The 18,183-nt window shown below is 54.0% G+C and overlaps 8 protein-coding genes across 8 annotated transcripts; 4 read left to right on the plus strand and 4 right to left on the minus strand.

Annotated features, from left to right (window-relative positions):
• Positions 1 to 1,576: 1,576 nt before the first annotated feature.
• On the minus strand, positions 1,577 to 3,217 carry PG998_010224 (uncharacterized protein; the record flags this gene model as incomplete). Its single annotated transcript, XM_066877040.1, has 5 exons — positions 1,577 to 1,612; positions 1,990 to 2,830; positions 2,894 to 3,003; positions 3,059 to 3,111; positions 3,190 to 3,217. 5 exons carry the CDS (start codon positions 3,215 to 3,217, stop codon positions 1,577 to 1,579), a joined length of 1,068 nt encoding a protein of 355 aa, XP_066729196.1.
• Positions 3,218 to 4,652: 1,435 nt separating this feature from the next.
• On the plus strand, positions 4,653 to 5,105 carry PG998_010225 (Ankyrin repeat-containing protein; the record flags this gene model as incomplete). Its single annotated transcript, XM_066877041.1, has 1 exon — positions 4,653 to 5,105. One exon carries the CDS (start codon positions 4,653 to 4,655, stop codon positions 5,103 to 5,105), a length of 453 nt encoding a protein of 150 aa, XP_066729197.1.
• A 253-nt stretch (positions 5,106 to 5,358) lies between these two features.
• On the plus strand, positions 5,359 to 7,357 carry PG998_010226 (uncharacterized protein; the record flags this gene model as incomplete). The annotated part of the gene is made up of 4 exons (XM_066877042.1): positions 5,359 to 5,485; positions 5,808 to 6,182; positions 6,203 to 7,093; positions 7,122 to 7,357. 4 exons carry the CDS (start codon positions 5,359 to 5,361, stop codon positions 7,355 to 7,357), a joined length of 1,629 nt encoding a protein of 542 aa, XP_066729198.1.
• Positions 7,358 to 7,899: 542 nt separating this feature from the next.
• On the plus strand, positions 7,900 to 9,015 carry PG998_010227 (uncharacterized protein; the record flags this gene model as incomplete). The annotated part of the gene is made up of 1 exon (XM_066877043.1): positions 7,900 to 9,015. One exon carries the CDS (start codon positions 7,900 to 7,902, stop codon positions 9,013 to 9,015), a length of 1,116 nt encoding a protein of 371 aa, XP_066729199.1.
• Positions 9,016 to 9,074: 59 nt separating this feature from the next.
• PG998_010228 (uncharacterized protein) lies at positions 9,075 to 12,469 on the minus strand (the record flags this gene model as incomplete). The annotated part of the gene is made up of 4 exons (XM_066877044.1): positions 9,075 to 9,229; positions 9,303 to 10,119; positions 10,816 to 11,729; positions 11,794 to 12,469. 4 exons carry the CDS (start codon positions 12,467 to 12,469, stop codon positions 9,075 to 9,077), a joined length of 2,562 nt encoding a protein of 853 aa, XP_066729200.1.
• A 496-nt stretch (positions 12,470 to 12,965) lies between these two features.
• Positions 12,966 to 13,496, minus strand: PG998_010229 (uncharacterized protein; the record flags this gene model as incomplete). The annotated part of the gene is made up of 1 exon (XM_066877045.1): positions 12,966 to 13,496. One exon carries the CDS (start codon positions 13,494 to 13,496, stop codon positions 12,966 to 12,968), a length of 531 nt encoding a protein of 176 aa, XP_066729201.1.
• Positions 13,497 to 14,658: 1,162 nt separating this feature from the next.
• PG998_010230 (kinase-like domain-containing protein) lies at positions 14,659 to 16,388 on the plus strand (the record flags this gene model as incomplete). The annotated part of the gene is made up of 3 exons (XM_066877046.1): positions 14,659 to 14,700; positions 14,780 to 14,913; positions 14,987 to 16,388. The coding sequence occupies 3 exons, from the start codon at positions 14,659 to 14,661 to the stop codon at positions 16,386 to 16,388; spliced, it is 1,578 nt and encodes a 525-aa protein (XP_066729202.1).
• Positions 16,389 to 16,623: 235 nt separating this feature from the next.
• On the minus strand, positions 16,624 to 18,167 carry PG998_010231 (aldehyde dehydrogenase; the record flags this gene model as incomplete). Its single annotated transcript, XM_066877047.1, has 2 exons — positions 16,624 to 17,577; positions 17,658 to 18,167. The coding sequence occupies 2 exons, from the start codon at positions 18,165 to 18,167 to the stop codon at positions 16,624 to 16,626; spliced, it is 1,464 nt and encodes a 487-aa protein (XP_066729203.1).
• Positions 18,168 to 18,183: the final 16 nt, after the last annotated feature.

The raw sequence follows: 18,183 nt of genomic DNA on the forward strand, positions 1-18,183 counted from the left end.
CGCCCAGAGTTTTCCATTTTAGCCAAGTGTGTAGATTTCCCGCTCGCATGGCAGTTGGTGATTGCGAGTTTTCGGTGTGACAATGGCCTCCGCCGCTGCATATCCCCTCCCCCTCTTAGGCATCGACAACGCTTATTCACCGGCCCTGGTTTACCGACCGGCGGCCTTCCCAAAGGCGCAGGATTGAACTTACGTACATAAGTCGTCACCCGAGGATACGTCCGTCCGTGAGTGCGACTAGAATTGAGACTGAGACCCCCCGGGCCAGCCCAGCCCAGCCCAGCCTAAACCCGCAGCGCATGTCTCACTCACCTTGCCTCTTCGCTCGGTAACCCCAGGCAACTGCGCGGCTTGTCTCAGGCTAGCCGCTGGCCCCGTTCTTACTCGAGGCGCCTTGCGTCTGGAGGGCGTGCATGCTTCGGAGAGGTAGGTGCCCGTCGTTCGTATCCAACCGCGATGCCGAATTCTACTCTTCTTGGCCCTACAATGGCTGACGATGTAGCTCGTTTCTCCTTGCGGAATCTCTACTTCTTTTTGTCGTCAGCTCATCATTGCCGACGTGACGCTTCGAGGCTCGTGATATTTATCACGTTAGAAGTCGGCGAACGACAGAGTGGCTGTATGGTACATATACGTACTCATTGATGCCGATTTGGAGCAGTTAGTCTCGGACAAAGCCGTAGTCCTCCTGAGCCTCATCGTAAAAGTGTTGATGTCGATTTCTATCAAGGGTTTCTGTCTACACTCAGTTTTTTTTGTACTTCTTCAATGTACTATTGCTATTCATGGATCTTTCATCTCTGAAGTAGAAGGGAGAAGGCATCAACGCATGTTGGCTCTAAAACATTATAATAAAGGGAATCTTTTCTTCTATTTACTGACCCCTTAGTCCAAGCTGTGTGCTATCGAGATGATACATCAAATTCTACGTCCTGACTGTTTCTAGTCTCCGTTTATAGAATGGGCCTATAAGTTGTTTGTTTCGTTATATTGCTGGCGTGAAGTATCTACCTAATTCGAAAAGACACTGCCAAACAAGCTGCTGAAAAGGAATTGTCCATTTTTCATATTTTCGACCGCGTGGTTGATAGTACATTATAACGACTGAAAAGGTATCGTAGTAGCAAACTGGAAAATGAACCCATAAGTAGAAACCGTCTTCGAGACTCATCATAAAAATCATAACTCCATTGACCCGCCAAATCCGAGACACCTTAACTGCCGTGCCAGAAAGCACCCAATGTTCGTCTTCCCTCAGTCGCCGACCAGGCTCCGCCTGAACCCCCGCGACTGTGCCGGTGGGGTTGTCCCGGACTACTGCCCAACCCTTCCGTCACCGTCGTGCCGCACTAGCGGGATAGAAGTCCCGTTGGGGGGCCGCGACGATGTCGCCGGGGTTGGACTGGGTGGGGATACGGGCCCTGCACCGGCTGGTGGAGACCCTGTGGCAAAGTTGCCACTGCTGTATCAACTTTGCCGTTGCTTGGGACATTATTGTTGTTGAGGAAGAAGTATTGCGGCTGAGAGGGGTCGTTGTAAAAGACGGTTGTGCCGCCCTGGACCGCTTTTCGGTCGTTTACATGCTTGCATTCTCGCTTCTCTGTAGCTTTCTCTGTACCGATCGTTAGTATAGTGCGTTAAGTGGACGGTTCTTGTTGACTGAAAGCCAAGAGAATATCTGTATAACCACGATGTGCCGTCATTTAGGAGTGCGGTTGGGGAGATAGTTGGCCAGGAGCATCCTTTTCTTTCTTTCTTTTTTTTTTTCTTTTTTTTTTTTTTGCTCTATCGCTCAATGTTAAGATATGAGCCCAACAGAAACGAAACCTTATTATAAATATGACTTTTTAAATCTGCGAACACAGCCAAGTGGCCACTATACACAATGGCTTGAAAACTCTTGCCCAGGAGCATGACGAAGAAGAAAGACCTACCGCTAACGATCTGGGCAATCGAAAAGAGGATGAAGCCGCTCATAAATATCGGTACAAGCTGCCCGAACGAGGACCAGTCGTTCTCGGGGTTGACGCCGTTGTCCTCCTCTATCCAGCCCGAGCGCGCGACCCAGTTGCGCAGTTTGAAGATGTAGCTGATGGAATTGACGACGGCGATGGCGCTGACGAGGATGCCGCCCGCGAGGTAGGCTATGTTGCCATACTTCATGAGCGTGCGTAGGTTCGATCGGGGCTTAATGATGCGCGACACCTGCCGGGCCAGCGTGCCGCCCCAGCCCGCTTGGCCCTTGCGGCGCCGGACGAAGCGAACACCCTCGGCCACGATGGCGGCTGCGTAATACAGCAGCAGGAGGATGTACCAGTTCCAGCCGTTGATGTGGTTTCCCGGGGCGGAGTCGCGGATGTTCTTGGCGAAGAAGGCCTCGGCGTCGGACGTGGTGTTCTTGAAGGTATCGTGGAGAGGCGACTTGTCCGTCTCGAAGCAGGCGGCCGACAGGAACAGGAGGCTCGAGGTGGCGTTGGCCGGGGGCACGTCGGTCGGGAAGCGGATTTCCGCGTCGGACGCGTTCTGGTTCACCATAAGCAGGCCGGTAACAGTAAAAACGCCCGTGATGCACAGCACGCGCAGAAAGGCCAGCGCGGGGTATCGCCAGTAGTGGCGCACGATGGTCACGGACAGCAGGTGGGTCGCGCAGCTGATGAGCATCATGTTGCCCACGATGTTATAGTGGTACGCCGAAATCTTGCACCCCTGCCAGTACCGCAGGGTCAGGGCGTAGGCGGCGCCCGTGAAGACTTGCTGGTCGCTGCAGGTCAAGACCAGGCTCTCCAGGATGTCGGTGAAGCTGATCCGGTCCGGGTCTCTGCGCTTTTCTCTGCGAATGGTTAGTTGTCACACTTGCCGCTTCGATAAAGAGCATAACGTTGGTCAGACTTACTCTTCGGATCGAGTCGACTTGCAACCCACGGCCTTGAGAAACTGCCACACGACATCAACAGTACTGACGGCTAAAGCGAAGCATGTTACTCCAACGAAAACCCCAACAATCTATAGCTTCTATTAGTTTGTGGGAGACGCAAACAGCGCCCAAGATGTGACCTACCCCTATTCCTGCGACATCAGGGTTGCTGGGAAACTGTCCGGGTCCGAACCCGCCTAGAGTAGCATAGGTCTGGGTTTTGTTATCGAAATTCCCATGATTACAGTCGATTGTCACGTTATAGTGACTCCTACATGCTGAAATAGAGACGTAGGCACCCATCTTGGCGGGGGATTGCGCTCAAGGCTCAGCAAAGAAAACGTAATTTGACCGAGTAACCAACTGCAGCCCAACATGAGAATGCCTGAAGAGGGGCATCGAGTGATGTTGATATACCCACATTAGCAAAGAGAGACCCCAAGATCCCCCCCCACCCAGAAGTCGCAGAGCCTGCATATTCAACCGCTCACTGAAGGCGAAGGATTCTTCCCCTATATCAGACATGTCAGCCCAGCCTGCTTGAAGTGTGACAGTGCAACCTTTGTCGGCGCGGCTAGTGCTTCAGCTCTTCAAAGAGCCGCTGCATATGCATGGTGTCATGTCGCACACGGAGTCAACGAGCCTATCAAAAACGAGTTGGTATGCGGAGAAGGCTGGCTTAGCTCTGACCTTAGAGCTGATTCTATAGGATATTAATAGTACTACCGGAAGCCTTGCGATCGGTGTCGGCCAGGACAGTGGGGGCTGAGGAGGGGATTTTCGTCCTCAGCCGATCACCATGCTTTTTTATGCTGATTTACGTTCGGCGTTGTGCGGCACGTAAGCAAGGCACGAAAACCAATGCTCAGGCTTCCGATGCAGTAAAACATTTTTAGCATTCTCTGCATCTTTTGACGTTGGAGACATCCCATTGGCCAGTTGGTTGACCATGTTCAGCAGCCGGGGGTCGGCCCAGCAAACACTGTTGCCCGAAAGCGAATGTGATAGGGGGAGATAACTCACATAATTAGTGTAGATCGTAAAACCTCCCCCGCACCGTCGCCAATCTGTGCACGTTTGGGAGAGATGGTTGCATGTCTTTTCTGATACAGCCCCCAACCAGCTGAAGCTTGATAGGCATAACGTGCATTTGCGATCAGCATCTAGATAAGGCACTCTGATATAAGCTAGCGTTGGTGTGTAGTAGCCAATGGGTTGAAGATGGAGTAAGGCTGTGTTCAATTACACATTACGCAGGGATGGTCGTCAACTTTTACGATGGCACCCTTTGCCAGTGGAATGTAAGCAACGTTTCGGGGGTTGAGCCTTCTTGTCGCATGATGGCGTGAACAGTCCTCCAAAAAAACCAAAAAGCCAGGTCCCCTGAATGCACATATAGCAATAAACCACCAACAGCCATGTAATATATTGTTAAAAGGCTGGATCTACAGGCCTATATCCACAGAGTACACTAATCTGTAGGCCAGTGGCTCCAATCGCAAAATTAATTCATGCAGGCTGGCTGTAACATACCCGAGGCTTCGCCCGAATTCAGTCAGCCTGCATGGTGCATATGCGCTTTGCTCGCCACATCAGCTGAGCATGCACACACAACTGTATTCGGGCAATTCGGGGCTTGTCCTGGCTGCTCCATGCGTGAAAAAGTAGTCGCTCAGTAAATATTCCTGCTTAGGTATTGAACGGGCCGGGGTCCCATCGTTGTGTGATTGCAGCAAGTATGACCATGGAACCTCTTACCATGACCACAGGCATCATTACACTTATCCAGGCCACTACGGCCATCATCTCCATCTGCTTCGACTTCCGGGCAGCCCTGAACGATATCCCGTGGTCCTTGACCAGGCTTTTAGACGAGTTGAAAGGACTGCGGAACATACTGGAGTCGCTGGATGAAATGGCCACGGGGCTGAAGAAGGCTTCATCAACACACCAGACGGCTCTTGAATCTTGCTTGGACTCTGATAGTGGACCGCTCTCAATCTGCCTGCAAGAATTGAACGGCATACAGACCAGATTGAAGCTCTCCGGTCTTGCGGGGCTGACGGGCAAGAGGAGAATGGCCGCTATCAAGGTTCTGCGCTGGCGGCTGAAAGACAAAGATGCTAAGGGAAAGCCTCGACCGCATCGAACGGTGCAAAAGTGCACTCAGCTTGGCCCTGGCCGGAGATGAAGCGTATGTGGCTGGTAGTCATCCCACCAATTCACACTTCTGACGTTTGACAGAAAAATGACCATCAAACTTCATGAACTAACGTCATCTATACGTGATACTTCTTTGAGTATAGATCACAAGTTGACAGTTGTTGCGAATAAGATCTTCCAAACCACTGCGGGTATTGCATACCCGTGTTTGCTCAATCTAAGCGCTACTAACTTGACTAGTCGGCGACTACGATGAACTTTTGCGATGGCTCTCGGACTCTATGCCCCACGAAGGCCACGAAGCAGCTCGATCGATTCACTTGGAGGGTACCGGCAGCTGGATCTTCGACAGCAGCGAGTTCCAACAGTGGTACCAAAAGGAGCAGGCTCTCTGGATTACTGGGGTCCGTAAGTTCATCATCTTTGCCAACTATGGAGTCTGGTGCTGATACGCTCGTGACAAAGCCGGGGCTGGAAAGACTTTGCTCTTGTAAGACTTCGAGCCCCCTTGGTGGTGTGTTATCTGTTCAAGTTTTAACACTGGAAGCTCACGAATCGTCTCGACACTTGTCGACGAATGCCGGGGGGAATACTACTCTGATGCAGTTGCCTACTTCTATTGCGACTTCAGAAAGAAGGAGTTCCAGTGCGCCAAGAGCATCGTTGGGTCGCTTGTGTCCCAGCTATGCTTGCAGCTACACGTGCCAGATCATTTGATGCTTGCTTTCAGGGGGTAGTCAAGCAGGAGCAAGGAAACAGCCTCCAAGCTGGGAGGTCCTTGAGGACGCAATTGCCTACTTCTCCAGCGGTCGAAGAATACTGCTGCTCATCGACGCACTGGACGAGTGCAGCCAAAAGAACGATCTCGCTGGCTTTTTCTCTCGGCTCCGCGAAACGAAAGTCCGAGTCAGTGTCCTTATCACTAGTCGGAACGAAATCGACATCGAAGACGCGCTTCAGTCCCTGCCACGGCTGCAACTGGAAGCCCGTCGTGCGGAAGTCGACAGCGACATTGAGAAGTACATTGAACAGCGAATCGAAGCGCACGACAGCATGAAATTCCTTGCACCACCTATTAAGGCTGAGATACAAAACAGCCTTCATGGTAAATAAGTTGGAATGTAGGTTTTACCGACCCTATCATAGGCCGTATTGCTAATGAGTGTAGGTTTCGTTGGGCTCAGTGTCAGCTTGATGTGCTGTCTCAACTCCGCACTGTCAGAGCGATTCGAAAGAATCTAGCTGAGTTGCCAAAAGGGCTTTTCCAAACCTATGAACGCATGCTCATGAGAGACAATGTGGAGGACATGATGATATTACGGAAGATCCTACTTTGGGTTGCATTCGCCCCTATCCCATTGAAGATCGAGGCGCTCCATGAGGCAATCGCCATTGACGCTGACATGACTAGGCTGGAAGAGGTTGAGGAATCTCGTCTCAACAATCCGAAAGACATTTTCAGTCTTGGAGGAAGCCTCCTCGCCGTTTTGGAGGAAGGCACTGTTAAACTAGCACACCTGTCCGTGAGAGACTACCTGCTTTCTAAAGATATCAAGAACAACCCAGAAATCTCGATGTTTGGGATGGACTTGATTGGCGCAAACGAAGAGCTTGCAAGGTGCTACTTTGCATACCTATCTCTGGACAGTTTGAGTTCCGGTCCTTGCAGAGCACAGGAGGATTGGGAACGTCGCCGAGCACAACATCCGCTCCTGAACCACGCCGCCAAAGGCTGGACACACCACATCCGCGTCGCGGGTATTACATCTGAGCTGCATCGAGTCCTGACCGATTTCTTCAAGCCAGGCCCCCGGTTTATGTCCTGGATCCAGGTACTCAACACCGACTGGATATTCAAATGGGACGAGTACCCTCGCCATGCGACGCCGCTCTACTACGCCGCCTCCTTCGGCCTGAAAGAGATCGTCGAGGGCCTGGTGCAGCGCGGGGCCCCCTCGACGAGGGGGCAGCCGATTCGGTGGTACCGCGCTGCACGGCGCCACGCTCCGCGAACACGTCGACATTATGCGCATCCTCCTCGAAGCCGGCGCGGACCCGTCCAAGGCAGATCACAACCTGTTATCCCCACTGCAAACCGCGGCCAGCGCCGGTAATGACGAGATTGTGAAGCTGCTGCTGGACTACGGCGCGACCGCAGAGGCAGCAGATAACCTCGGCGAGACACCTTGCAGCAGGGTCGAGAAGGCGGTGCAGGTGGTGTCCCGAAGGTTGCCTGCTGGTGAGGAATGGCAGCAAGCAGATGCGGCGTCTAAGCTGTAGTTAGGCCGCGTCTACCAGCGCTTGGCTGCTTCATTCCCTGCTTTGGCGATTGTCCAGGGTCTGTCATCACGTATTGGCACATGGTCCCCGTGTTGGGGTGGGATATCTTCCTAGCTCGTCGGGACACTGTTCTTCCCATCGTTATGTGTTCAGAGTATGGAACAATCAATGTGTGAGAATTCTTCGCCTGGAATGTACTTTCCCTATTCGTCAGCCCCTTTTGCGGTTCCTTATTGATAGCTACTCTGGGACTGCCAGACGGTGAAGAGTGATGGAACCCAGGCGGTTGATGCAGCACAGCCACCAATGTGTAGCTGTGCCGCAGAAAGCCTCGAGAGTGAAAGCATCCTTTACGCGGCTGTTTGTATCGTCAGAGGTGGTTTTGGTGACATAATGACAATAGGTCTGTTACCCCGTATGCACAGCCACTAATACATTGCTGTGCCACAGAGTGCCATGATCGCTCCTGGGGCTTTTGCTGAAACATCGCCGCCGCTAGCATCCACAACCTTATTAGAACGACCACTCTGAAGTCCAACAGCATGTGCAAGGGCACGACGCGGCCTGAGATGCATACAGAAGATGAGGCCATTGCCACGAGCCGCCAAGGCCAGGCGCCGGCTTCCCCGCCTTCCTCCTTTCCTCAGTTCATGTGCCTCCCGTCGGAGCTGCGCATCATTATCTGGGACCTGGCACTTCCTAGGGGCGTCACGGTCCTCCGCGAGCAAGTGTGGCAAAAGGGCACCCGGCACATTGAGATCTGGGAGATGAGCTGGCTCACCTACGCCACCTACGTGTTCGACCCGCCCCAGCCGCCGCCAGCGGTCGCCCAAGCCTGCCGCGAGGCGAGGGAGGTGTCGCGCCCGGGCCGCATGTTCGGCGCCGACAACACCAAGAACATCCTGCCCGACTTGCGCCAGAGGTATCCCGTCGGGAACCGGGTCCAGTCCTCCTGGTTCGACCCCGACCGCGACACGCTGCTGGTCCACCTGGACGAGCCGAACGAGAGCTACGCCCGGACCCGCTGCGAGGCCCACGGCACCCAGGCCATTGGGGAGCTGGCGCGCAGTGCGCGACACGTCATCCTGGGCGGCTCGGGTGGCATCGATGCGCCACACTGCTTCACTGAGGCGCTGTTCAACCCTAGACTCTTCCCCTGCCTGCAGACCATCGGCCTTTGCACATCCCCAGTGACCGTTGAATCACACAGATACTGTGCCCGCCTCCGTGGGTTTAGCGGAGCGCAGGACGGTGACCGTGACGAACGGTTTCTCCAGCTCCCAAACGACAGTTTTGTAGATGCGGGTGGGGTCGAAGAGCTGGAGAGGAAGCTCGAGCATCTTCCCCCATTTGAGGGGTCGACTAAGTGTAGGGATTCCGCGTGCTTGCGCGTCTGCCCGACATATCTGAGCCAATCCATCATGTGGACGCCGCTCGACGGCTTGCAATCATGGCCCGAGTCCCATGGGCAGGCACCGGCTGACGCCCTCTCGGGCTACGTTATGGAACACCGGGAACAGCCAGAGGGCTGGGACGAAGACGTTTTCGCTAGAGACACACCTTTGGAGGAAGTGGTGCTTGTGCCGCCGCCGGGCTGGGTCGATTACGCTGTCACGTTGTCACCAAAGTTTTATATGGTGGTGCATGTGGCTGGCTGATAATGTGTTGATAGTCAAAAATACCTTTCTGCCTCATTGTTGAACACATACATCATCAACTATCTTTCAAGTCTGCAACCGCTTTGCTGCCTATGTTCCACCATTGCTTGAACAACACTATGTCCTCGTCGCTGGGCGATGGAACCTCCCGCTCCCTGTGCGGATACTCGTGAGTCAACATCAATAGGGTGAATTGCTTCCAGCGTGCAAAGTCCTTAAACACTTCAGCAGGTGAGTTGGCGTAGGTACCGTCACGGCTTTAGCGCCGAAAATAAATTGAAACACACCTGTTCTAAGTGTATCCCATTCATTTTCACCATACGTATGCATAGCCCAGAGCCAGGGATCTTCGGAATTGTCATCTGATGATTTATGTCGAATTTGCCGGACTGCTGCAGTCTGATCAGTTCCATCATACGTATTATCGTATGGAATCTGTCCTCCTTTGGAAAGAATAAGTTGTAATTTGTCAAATTCTTGATCTTGCGTGTGCTTGTTGTATTGGCTGGCGGCCTTCAGTTTGTCTAGCTCGACTTCGTTAGGCGTGCCTTCGTTAGAAATAGCAGGAGACTGTTCGGGATCCCAAGAAAGTGTTGCCATCAATCCTAGAGGTCTGAAACTGTTGCTGGAGTTTGCGATGAATTTCTTTACGATATCAGGCCCACCAGCGTCGAGTAGGATCTGTGCGGAGCTGAGACCATTCACAGGACGCCCAGTAAATACATAAAAGTCGAAACGATCCGCATGCCACCCGAAGCATGCCCGCAAGGCGCACGAACCCGGCGTATCTATGGGAAACTGTTCCGCCTCAGCCCCAAGCAGGATCTTGACCAGACCGACCTGGCCATCGCGTACAGCTAAGCTGAGTGCCGTGTCATGGTTTCCATCCTCGACCATGTTAACAACCTGGGGTATCAGTCGACCGACCACTGACACGAGTGACCATAAATGTTTTCGGCAGAGAAATTGTAAAGGCTTTTCTGACCTTTGAGAGTCCTCAACAGCAAGCAGCCCGAACTTAGTAGATAGATGTTCGAGTTCGGCATGAAGGCTGAGAGATAGCCAAAGTAGTGAAATTCCGGATTGAAGAGCGCCCATACCAAGCTGCGCAATGTTTTCGTATAACTTTGTTCGGGTATGCTGTCCAGCATTTGGAGGCTGTCTTGAATTTTGAACGGCCAATACTTAGCATTTCGTAGGCGGAACAAACGGTATCAATGAGATGTACGCAGTACGCAAGGGCTGACTGAGTAATAGACAATCGTGCTTCTGCAAGGTCAATGTGCCAAGTCGTGTCGCAATGCTCCGAAGTTAAATGTTCTAGTAGAGAGAAGTGACAGACGTACAAGCTATTCACAAAAGCAATTCGCTAGATATGTCAAGTTCGAGCCATCACACACACGCCTAGGACACGCGCATCAACGATTAACTCTGGAGCGAATTGCGTGAATTCGGAAATATCCATATAGCTAGTGAAGACGATTAGGGGCTCATTACGATATGGAACAAGATATTTACACGTGGATCATGAACGTAGCTCATGAGAGTTCTGGCAGGTTCTTAATTCAACAGCGATTGCATTTTAGAAGGTATAATATTTGAATTAGAAATAAATAAAGGTATATTAAGTTAGAAATCCCTGCCGCCTGGGGCGTTCATTAAATATATACTTATTTACTCTCTTGCACTTTATCCTTTTACCCAGGAGATGAAGTATGCTACCATGATGCATGCCGCTACAAGCAACGTGCCAACCAATGCGGCCATTCCGAAACCAAGTATGCGACCACCTAAGCTCACATCTTGGACCATACCAACAATGAACGAAGCAAGCACTATTGCCCATACGAATAGAGCGGATAGAGCGATTATCGCTTTCAGTACCTTCTTCAACATGGGGTGGGGATTTGTGTCCTCTAGGCGTTCGCCTGTTGAAGCCGAGATCCTAACGACAACTATCACAAATCCTACAAATGTTATAAGCAAGACGACAACACCGCAAAAGTCGTAAAGGAGAGTGCCGAGATTGACAAATCTTGTCTGCATGCTGAGTATGCTAGAAGCCAAGCTTAGCGGCAGAAAAATGCTGGCCAAGATGGACAAGATCCACAGACCATTTCCCTCCTGAATACCGCGTCTCAGTTCGAGGTACTTCAGATGGTGGTCCAGATTTCTCCCAATCTCATCCACCTGGACATTGAGACTTGAACACAACCCTTGCATCTCCGCAACGATGCCCCGAACTCCTTGTTGCCATTGAAGATCGCTTGATGTGTCGGAATAGCAGGCAGCGAAAGATCGAAGCAGCGACTCTACCGCAGTTGTGAATTCCTTTGCGTGAAAAGAGAGCTCCTTATAGTAATATGCATCGTTGGCGATCTCGTCAATTAGATGAGATCTCATGGCGAATTTGCGCCCGTCAAGTAGCGACTCGCGGACCTCAGTATAGCTGGTTCGTATCATCTCTATAGATTCGGTCCATGCATGTAGCTGGATTTGAGAATGCCATATGAGGAGAATCTTCCGTTTTCCGACGGTATCCAACGCATCTCCAGATAGCAGATATTGGTATGTGCTACTGTAGTCCGATAATTTCTTTACGTAGGTTTCGAACGAGGCACGCACCGCCTCGGCTGCAATGGAATCAAGTTCCATTTTTTTCTTGAAAAACTGCTGTGTTTGGGAAGAGTCCTCTGATGAACATGCGACAACCACTGCGTTCAGTTTCAGTCTGGGTTCAGACGTTCCTGCCACACAGCCAAGAGTTTTGATACTTACTGATCAACATCTCGTATGCAGAGTCCCAAGTTATCCAAACTCTTCTCAAAACTTGTATTAAGGACTTTGCAAAATCGAGAGAGCCTCCAACTCTTGCAAAGCCTGGGCCGGGAATTTTCTTAGAATGCCAAAAACGGGAAGAACGCCCTTTGACCGATAAAGATGAGGTTGATTCCCACCAAACATCTGATGGGTTACTCAACCACTGTTCACAAATTGCACTGTACCCTCGTCTGGAACGTGTTGAAGAGTACTCCGGGGGCATAGAAGCTAGGCCGAAAGCACCGCGTCGCTTCTGCTCCTGGGTATGAGCCGCAATCGAATTTTTATCCGATACAGCAGTCTCTCCTTGAGTCGTTGAGCCACCAAGAACAGCCTCGTGGACATCAATGTCTTGTCCCACGCAAATGCGAATGTGACTTTGGGAAGCTGGCCCTGTGAATGGCATTAATGGTTCATCTGTCGAAGGCGGAGCAGTCCAAACCCGGACTAGCCCTGGCATATTGACACCATTGTTCTCCGAGCTATATCGCGGCGCAAGGTCGTATATTCTCAGAAGCCGTCCTGGTAGGATCTTCCTCTTTGCGTCGTCACTGCGAAATGCGTGTTGTAGGTAGAATATGGTTGATGATGCCACCGACATGAGCCCGAAGGCGACAGCAATGATCTCGGCCATTCTCTAATTATCATAAATGACATACAAAGGTTTGTTCGAAAGCTTGTCGTGTTAGAAATGAGTGCTTATCATGAAAGAGCCTAGAATCAATAGACAGGGAGACAGAAAGCGGGGTAGTGAAGGTGCCAAGATTCAGGCTGAATATTCACCTGTCTAGCGAAAATATATCACCGCCACGGAAATGAATCCCAAAACGGAATAGATGCTCCCGTTTCGGCATTGAGCCTTAGACCAATAGCCAAGCTAGAAATTCCTCACATGATGTTGCGCATTTTGATTGGCCATTCTTTTCTGAAGCTCTAGCAAAATGCTTTTTCAATAACGACTGTGTCTAAAATGTAGTTTACATCTACTACTGTACAGGCCTCCAATCCCTCCATTCCCAAAATCCCATCCCCTAATGTAAAGAAGTTGATAAAAGTCGACTCAGAAAGTCTCGAGCCGTGAGCAACGCTGGTAAAGTTGTCGAATGCATGCGTTCTTGGTGATGGCGGCTTTAGACCTGGCCGTTACCGTGGTTGGCGGCTCCGCCCTTGCCCTGGGTCCAGCTGCCGTTCTTGTGGACGTGGATCTCGCCCTTGCTGGCACCGCTGCCACCGGTGGGGTGGATGGTGAAGTGCTCCTCGGGGTCCTGGCTGCCATCCTGGTGCCACTTGTAGGTGACGTCGCCGCTGGTGCAGTCGGCCTGGTAGAGGGCCTTCTGGGCCAGGTCCTCGACGTGGCCCCACTCCTTCTGGGTGATCTTGCCGCCCTTGTTGCCCTTGGTGCCGGCCTTGTTGCTGACCGAGACCTTCTCCCACTTGGGCTTGCGGGCCTCGAGGATGGCGGCGTCGGTGTCGATGACGGGGGCGCGGGCCTCCAGGCCGTCGGCGAAGTCGAGGGCCGACTCCTCGGAGAAGTCAACGGCGGCCTCGGTGTTCAGCGGCTCGGCGCGCTCCATGAGAGCGGCGGGGCTGGCGGTGGGAGCGGCCGGGGCGGCAGAGCCGAAGAGGAGGGCGACGGAGGTGGCGAAGGTAGAGAAACGCATTTTGATGGTTTTGGAAGAAGTTTTAGGGGAAAATTTGATAGTGTTGTTGGTGTAGTAGTTGGAGTGGGTTTGTTGTTGTTGAAGTGGTGTTGTTATTGAAGTGGTGATTGGAGTGGTTGTTGATGGTGATGATGATGAATTGGAATATGCCAGATGTTGGGGAGAGAGTTCGACCTTATATAGAAATCTTCAGCACCGGAAAAGCCACTTTGGTCTTTGCGTTGTGTTCAACTATCATCGCCTGTGCAGATACACATGCGACATAGAGGAGATCATCCTCACTGTCAGACAACGACCCGTTGAAATCCTTCTATCACTAAAAATAACCAATTCGCGATGGTATCGCTTTGGGGAGACCCGTAACACAGGCAGCCATGGGGCCAAGTCAGCCGCCTTGCTCGATACAGACGGTAATTGAAACCGAAGATCGCTGACAGTATGACGACGATGTAATCAATAGAGACTCAGCCCTGTGCATCCGGGCCCGGCGCGATATTGTTTACTATACTGAGCTTGCGTGGAAACTGAATCCTCCCAAATGGTATAATCCTTCTGTGGGGGAAATCCAATAACTCAATGCGAAACAAATCAGTAAGCAGCTCTATGTGTGGATTATCTAATTGTGGTTGGCGAAGATCGGTGGTGACGACTAGGTACAATTCCGTTTCAGGCAGTGGATCCCGCCGATCATGCTTACGATAATAGTAAGCCGACTGTCAACGGCCCCCAACGACGTCCAATTAGACGAACCCTGCATGTAGAAGCTGACAAGACTAGTCCGAAGGGGCACTAGAGCAGCCAGAATGCCGTCCAAGCTTCCTGTCAGCCACTGAAATTGCCTCGCAAAGGATCTTATTATAGACTCAGCAGGGCCGCCGGGACCGTTCCCGTTTTAGTGGCGGTGTAATTAAGCACCATCCAGAACAATCAGCCCAGCCCGCCGCAGATCGAAATCCGGGGCGCCCCCTGCATGCACCGCCGCACACTTGCTGTCAGCCCGGCGGCACAGCGCATACGGTCGCTGGTCCTGTTCTGTGACATCATCCGACCGAGGGATCTGCGGGAAATGCTTATAAAAATATTCGAACAGTCTGGATTTCATACATTGTTGTTATCCCTACCTTTTCAGAAAAGTCCACAGTATCGATTGCATCCAGTCAACATGGCGGAAGCAAACACCTACCTGAATGCCCGCTTCATGGGAGTATGTGCTGCAACCCCCCGCCCTTACTACCAATATCCATCGCCATGATTGCTGACTCTGCATCAACGCTCCCTTGTAGGAACATGCCACTGCCTACACCGCAGGCGGGCTCCATCCCGTCTACCTTGGCGACGTCCTTGGTGGCCGTTATCAGGTCTTCCGCAAATTGGGCTCGGGCTCTCAATGCACTGTATGGCTAGCCAGGGACAAGAGGTAAGTTCCAGTCTTGACCCGTCTCTTCGTGCGGAAAAGTGCCTGACCAGCTTGCCGTGTTGTGCATTCGCAGCGCACCCAAAAGACAGTTCCGAGCCGTCAAGGTTTACAATGCGAAGTCGAGCGAGGAGATGCGCAAGCTCGTCGACTCCCTAAAGCGCGTCTCCCACCCAGGCGAGAACCACGTCGAGGTCCCCTTCGACTCGTTTACCGTCCAGGGGCCCCAAGGCAGCCACCTCTGCACCGTCGTGGAGCCCCTCGGGGACCCCCTCTCGCAGTTTGTGGAGCAGGCCTTTGACAAACGCGTTGAGCTCACGGAGGGGCAGCAGGCCATGCCGGGCGACCCCTGGTCGGTAGAATTCGCCAAGAGAGCCTGCCGCCAGGCCCTGGTTGCTTTGGATTACCTCCATTCGCGCCGCATCGCACACAGAGACATCGCGGGTCGCAATTTCTGTTTCGCGTTGCAGTACGACCTCTCGGATTTCGATGAGAACTACATCCTGAAATCGGTTTGGCCCGGGGAGGAGAAGCCAGAAGAGGAGCAGCCAGAGGAGAAGAAGGAGGTGGAAAGTGAACAGGCTGGCTTGTCTGTCCCTACAGAAGCCAAGACTGACGAGGAACAAGATTCGGACTCGAGCTCAGACAGCAGCGATGATGACGATGATCGACCGCCGCCACAATGGAAACTGGACTTCGACGAATGCGAAAAGCGCATCGCAGAACAGTGGGATGCATGCGATCCGGGAGATGCAACCGCCGAACCACTGTCCGATGCGTGGAACAAGGCAAATTTCTTCAACTCCCGCAGCAGCATCGAGCTGCTCCAACGGAGGGACGGCAAGTCTTTAGGTCCAGACGAGATCCGCTATACCGTGAACCCGACACCCTTGGCCACCGGATTCGCCCTCGAGGACGTCGCCGACCCAGAGAAACGCCGGGCCTTCAGGCTGGTCCTGACGGACCTGGGCTTCTCCTGCCCCTTCGAGGAGTGCGGAAAGCACCCCATGCCCAAGCCCGTCGACTACATGGCCCCCGAGGGCCTGCTGGGCCTGCCCGACGTGCCCGCGAGCGACGTCTACTCGCTGGGCCTCTGGTTCTGGGAGGTCGTGATGCTGCGCGGCCTCGTCGTGGACGCCGGCTTCGCCCAGCCCAAGGACCGCGTCCTGCAGTACCTCGCGCGCCGCCTCGGGCCGGTCCCCGCGTCCCTGCGCGCGCGCTGGCCCGACGCGGACCGGTTCGTCGACGCCGAGGGCCGCTCGCTCGACACGCCCGACCAGGACGAGGAGGAGTACGGCGACGACTTCCCGCGGGGCGATGTCTGGTTCCAGGGCCGGAACCGCAAGCCTCTAGACATGTCGGAGGAGGACTTGGGCCAGTTCGTGCATCTAATTCAGAAGATGCTGCAGTGGGAGCCGGAGAATCGGCCGTCTACGGCAGAATTGCTGCAGGATCCTTGGTTGAATAGTGCGTCGTAGAATAGAATCGCTGACCGAGCTCAATTACCATGTATTCATAAGAAAGAGATATTGTACTACTAGCACTCGGGGTGTTTTCGTTCTTTCCCTTTTTTGGGTCAATGTCAAGTTGTCAACCTGGAGTGTTTGAAGATATATTTCGCTATCTACACATACCAGCCGCATCGTCCCCAATCAAAAAGGATACTTCGTCCCACTCTTATTCAATGTAATGATCTTGCGCTGTGTAAACTCCTCAACCCCCGCCATCCCCCAAAGCGGCCGTAGCCGGAACTGCCCCCATCCCGCCGTTAGGCACCGTCGGCTCGAAGAAGATGGTCGCGCCGTTGACGTGGCAAGCCCCCGTCCGCACGCGCCGCGCCACCGCGAGCGCGCGCATCGCGTCCCGCGAGAAGACGGCGCCCGACAGGCTGTACTCGCTGGCGTTGGCCAGCCGCACCGCCTCGTCGTCGCCGCCGCGGAACTCGGTCAGACACACGAGCGGGCCGAAGCTCTCGCGCCGGAAGATGTCCATGTCGGGCGTCACCCCGTCCAGGACGTGCGGGCCCAGGATGGTGTGCCGCGGCCCCGCGAGCGCCATGTCCCCCAGCAGAACCCGCGCGCCCGCGGCCCGCGCGCCCTCCAGCATACCCTTGACGCGCTGCGCGTGCACGCAGCTGAACAGGCCCGAGACGGACACGGCGTCGTCCTGCGTGTGGTCGCCCACCTTCACGGCCCGGAAGCGGCGGAGCAGGCGCTCCTTGAACGCAGCCGCGACGTCGGCGTGCACGATGACGCGCTCGGTCGACATGCAGATCTGCCCAGCGTTCGCCAGGGCGCCGAAGGCGACGGCTTCAACGGCGTCGTCGAGGATGGCATCTTCTAGTATTATCAGGGGCGCCTTGCCGCCCAGCTCCAGCACGCAGGGCTTGAGGCAGGACGCCGCCAGGCCCGCGATGATCTTGCCGACGCGGTCGCTGCCCGTGAAGTTGACGTGGCGGACCGCGGGGTGTTTGACGATGTGCTCGGTCACTGCGGGCGTGGTCGCGGGCGACACGGGCAGGAAGTGGAGGCAGCCCGCGGGGAGCCCGGCTTCCTGCAGCGCGCGCACGACCAGGTGCTGGCTCTTGGGCGAGAACTCGGAGGGCTTGAGGAGGACGGTGTTGCCGCACATCAGCGGCATGCAGATCGCGCGCGCGGTGAGATTGACCTAGGTGGAAGCCGGCCAGTCAGTCAGCGGAAGCTAAATATATACGTAGGCTTTGAGCAATGGAAACCGGACCGGCTTACCGGTGCATTCCACGGGCTCATGGCGAAGACGACGCCCATCGGCTCTCTTTCCACGAGGATCGTCGTCCCCGGGCGGTCCGACGGGATGATTTCCCCCTTGATGTGCGTCGCCATGCTAGCGACCTCGCGGAAGGTGCCGGCCGTGCCCAGGATGTTCACCCGGACCCAGCCCTTGGTGGCGGACACCTCGGAAGAGAGGATGGCGGGCGCGTCCTGGTGTATGTACTGCTCGATGATGTCGGCGGCCCTGAGGAAGATGAGCCGCCTCGACGAGGGGCTGCTGCGAGACCAGGTCTCGAAGGCGGCCGAGGCCGACTCGATGGCCCGGGAGCAGTCGTCAATGGTGGCCGAGGCGCAGTCGTACAGGGTGTCGCCCGTCATGGGGTTGACCACGGGGAAGGTCGAACCATCTGCGCTGTCGCTGCAAGAGCCCCCGATGAAGAGCTGTTGCGGTTCGTGTAGCGGCGGCCTGATCTCGGCTAGTTGCTTGGCGCCGTTGGCAGTGGCCATGGTAGTGGAAGTAGGC

Source organism: Apiospora kogelbergensis (genome assembly GCF_038363985.1).
Source record: "Apiospora kogelbergensis strain CBS 113332 chromosome Unknown utg000006l_segment0_segment0, whole genome shotgun sequence".
NCBI lineage: Eukaryota > Fungi > Ascomycota > Sordariomycetes > Amphisphaeriales > Apiosporaceae > Apiospora > Apiospora kogelbergensis.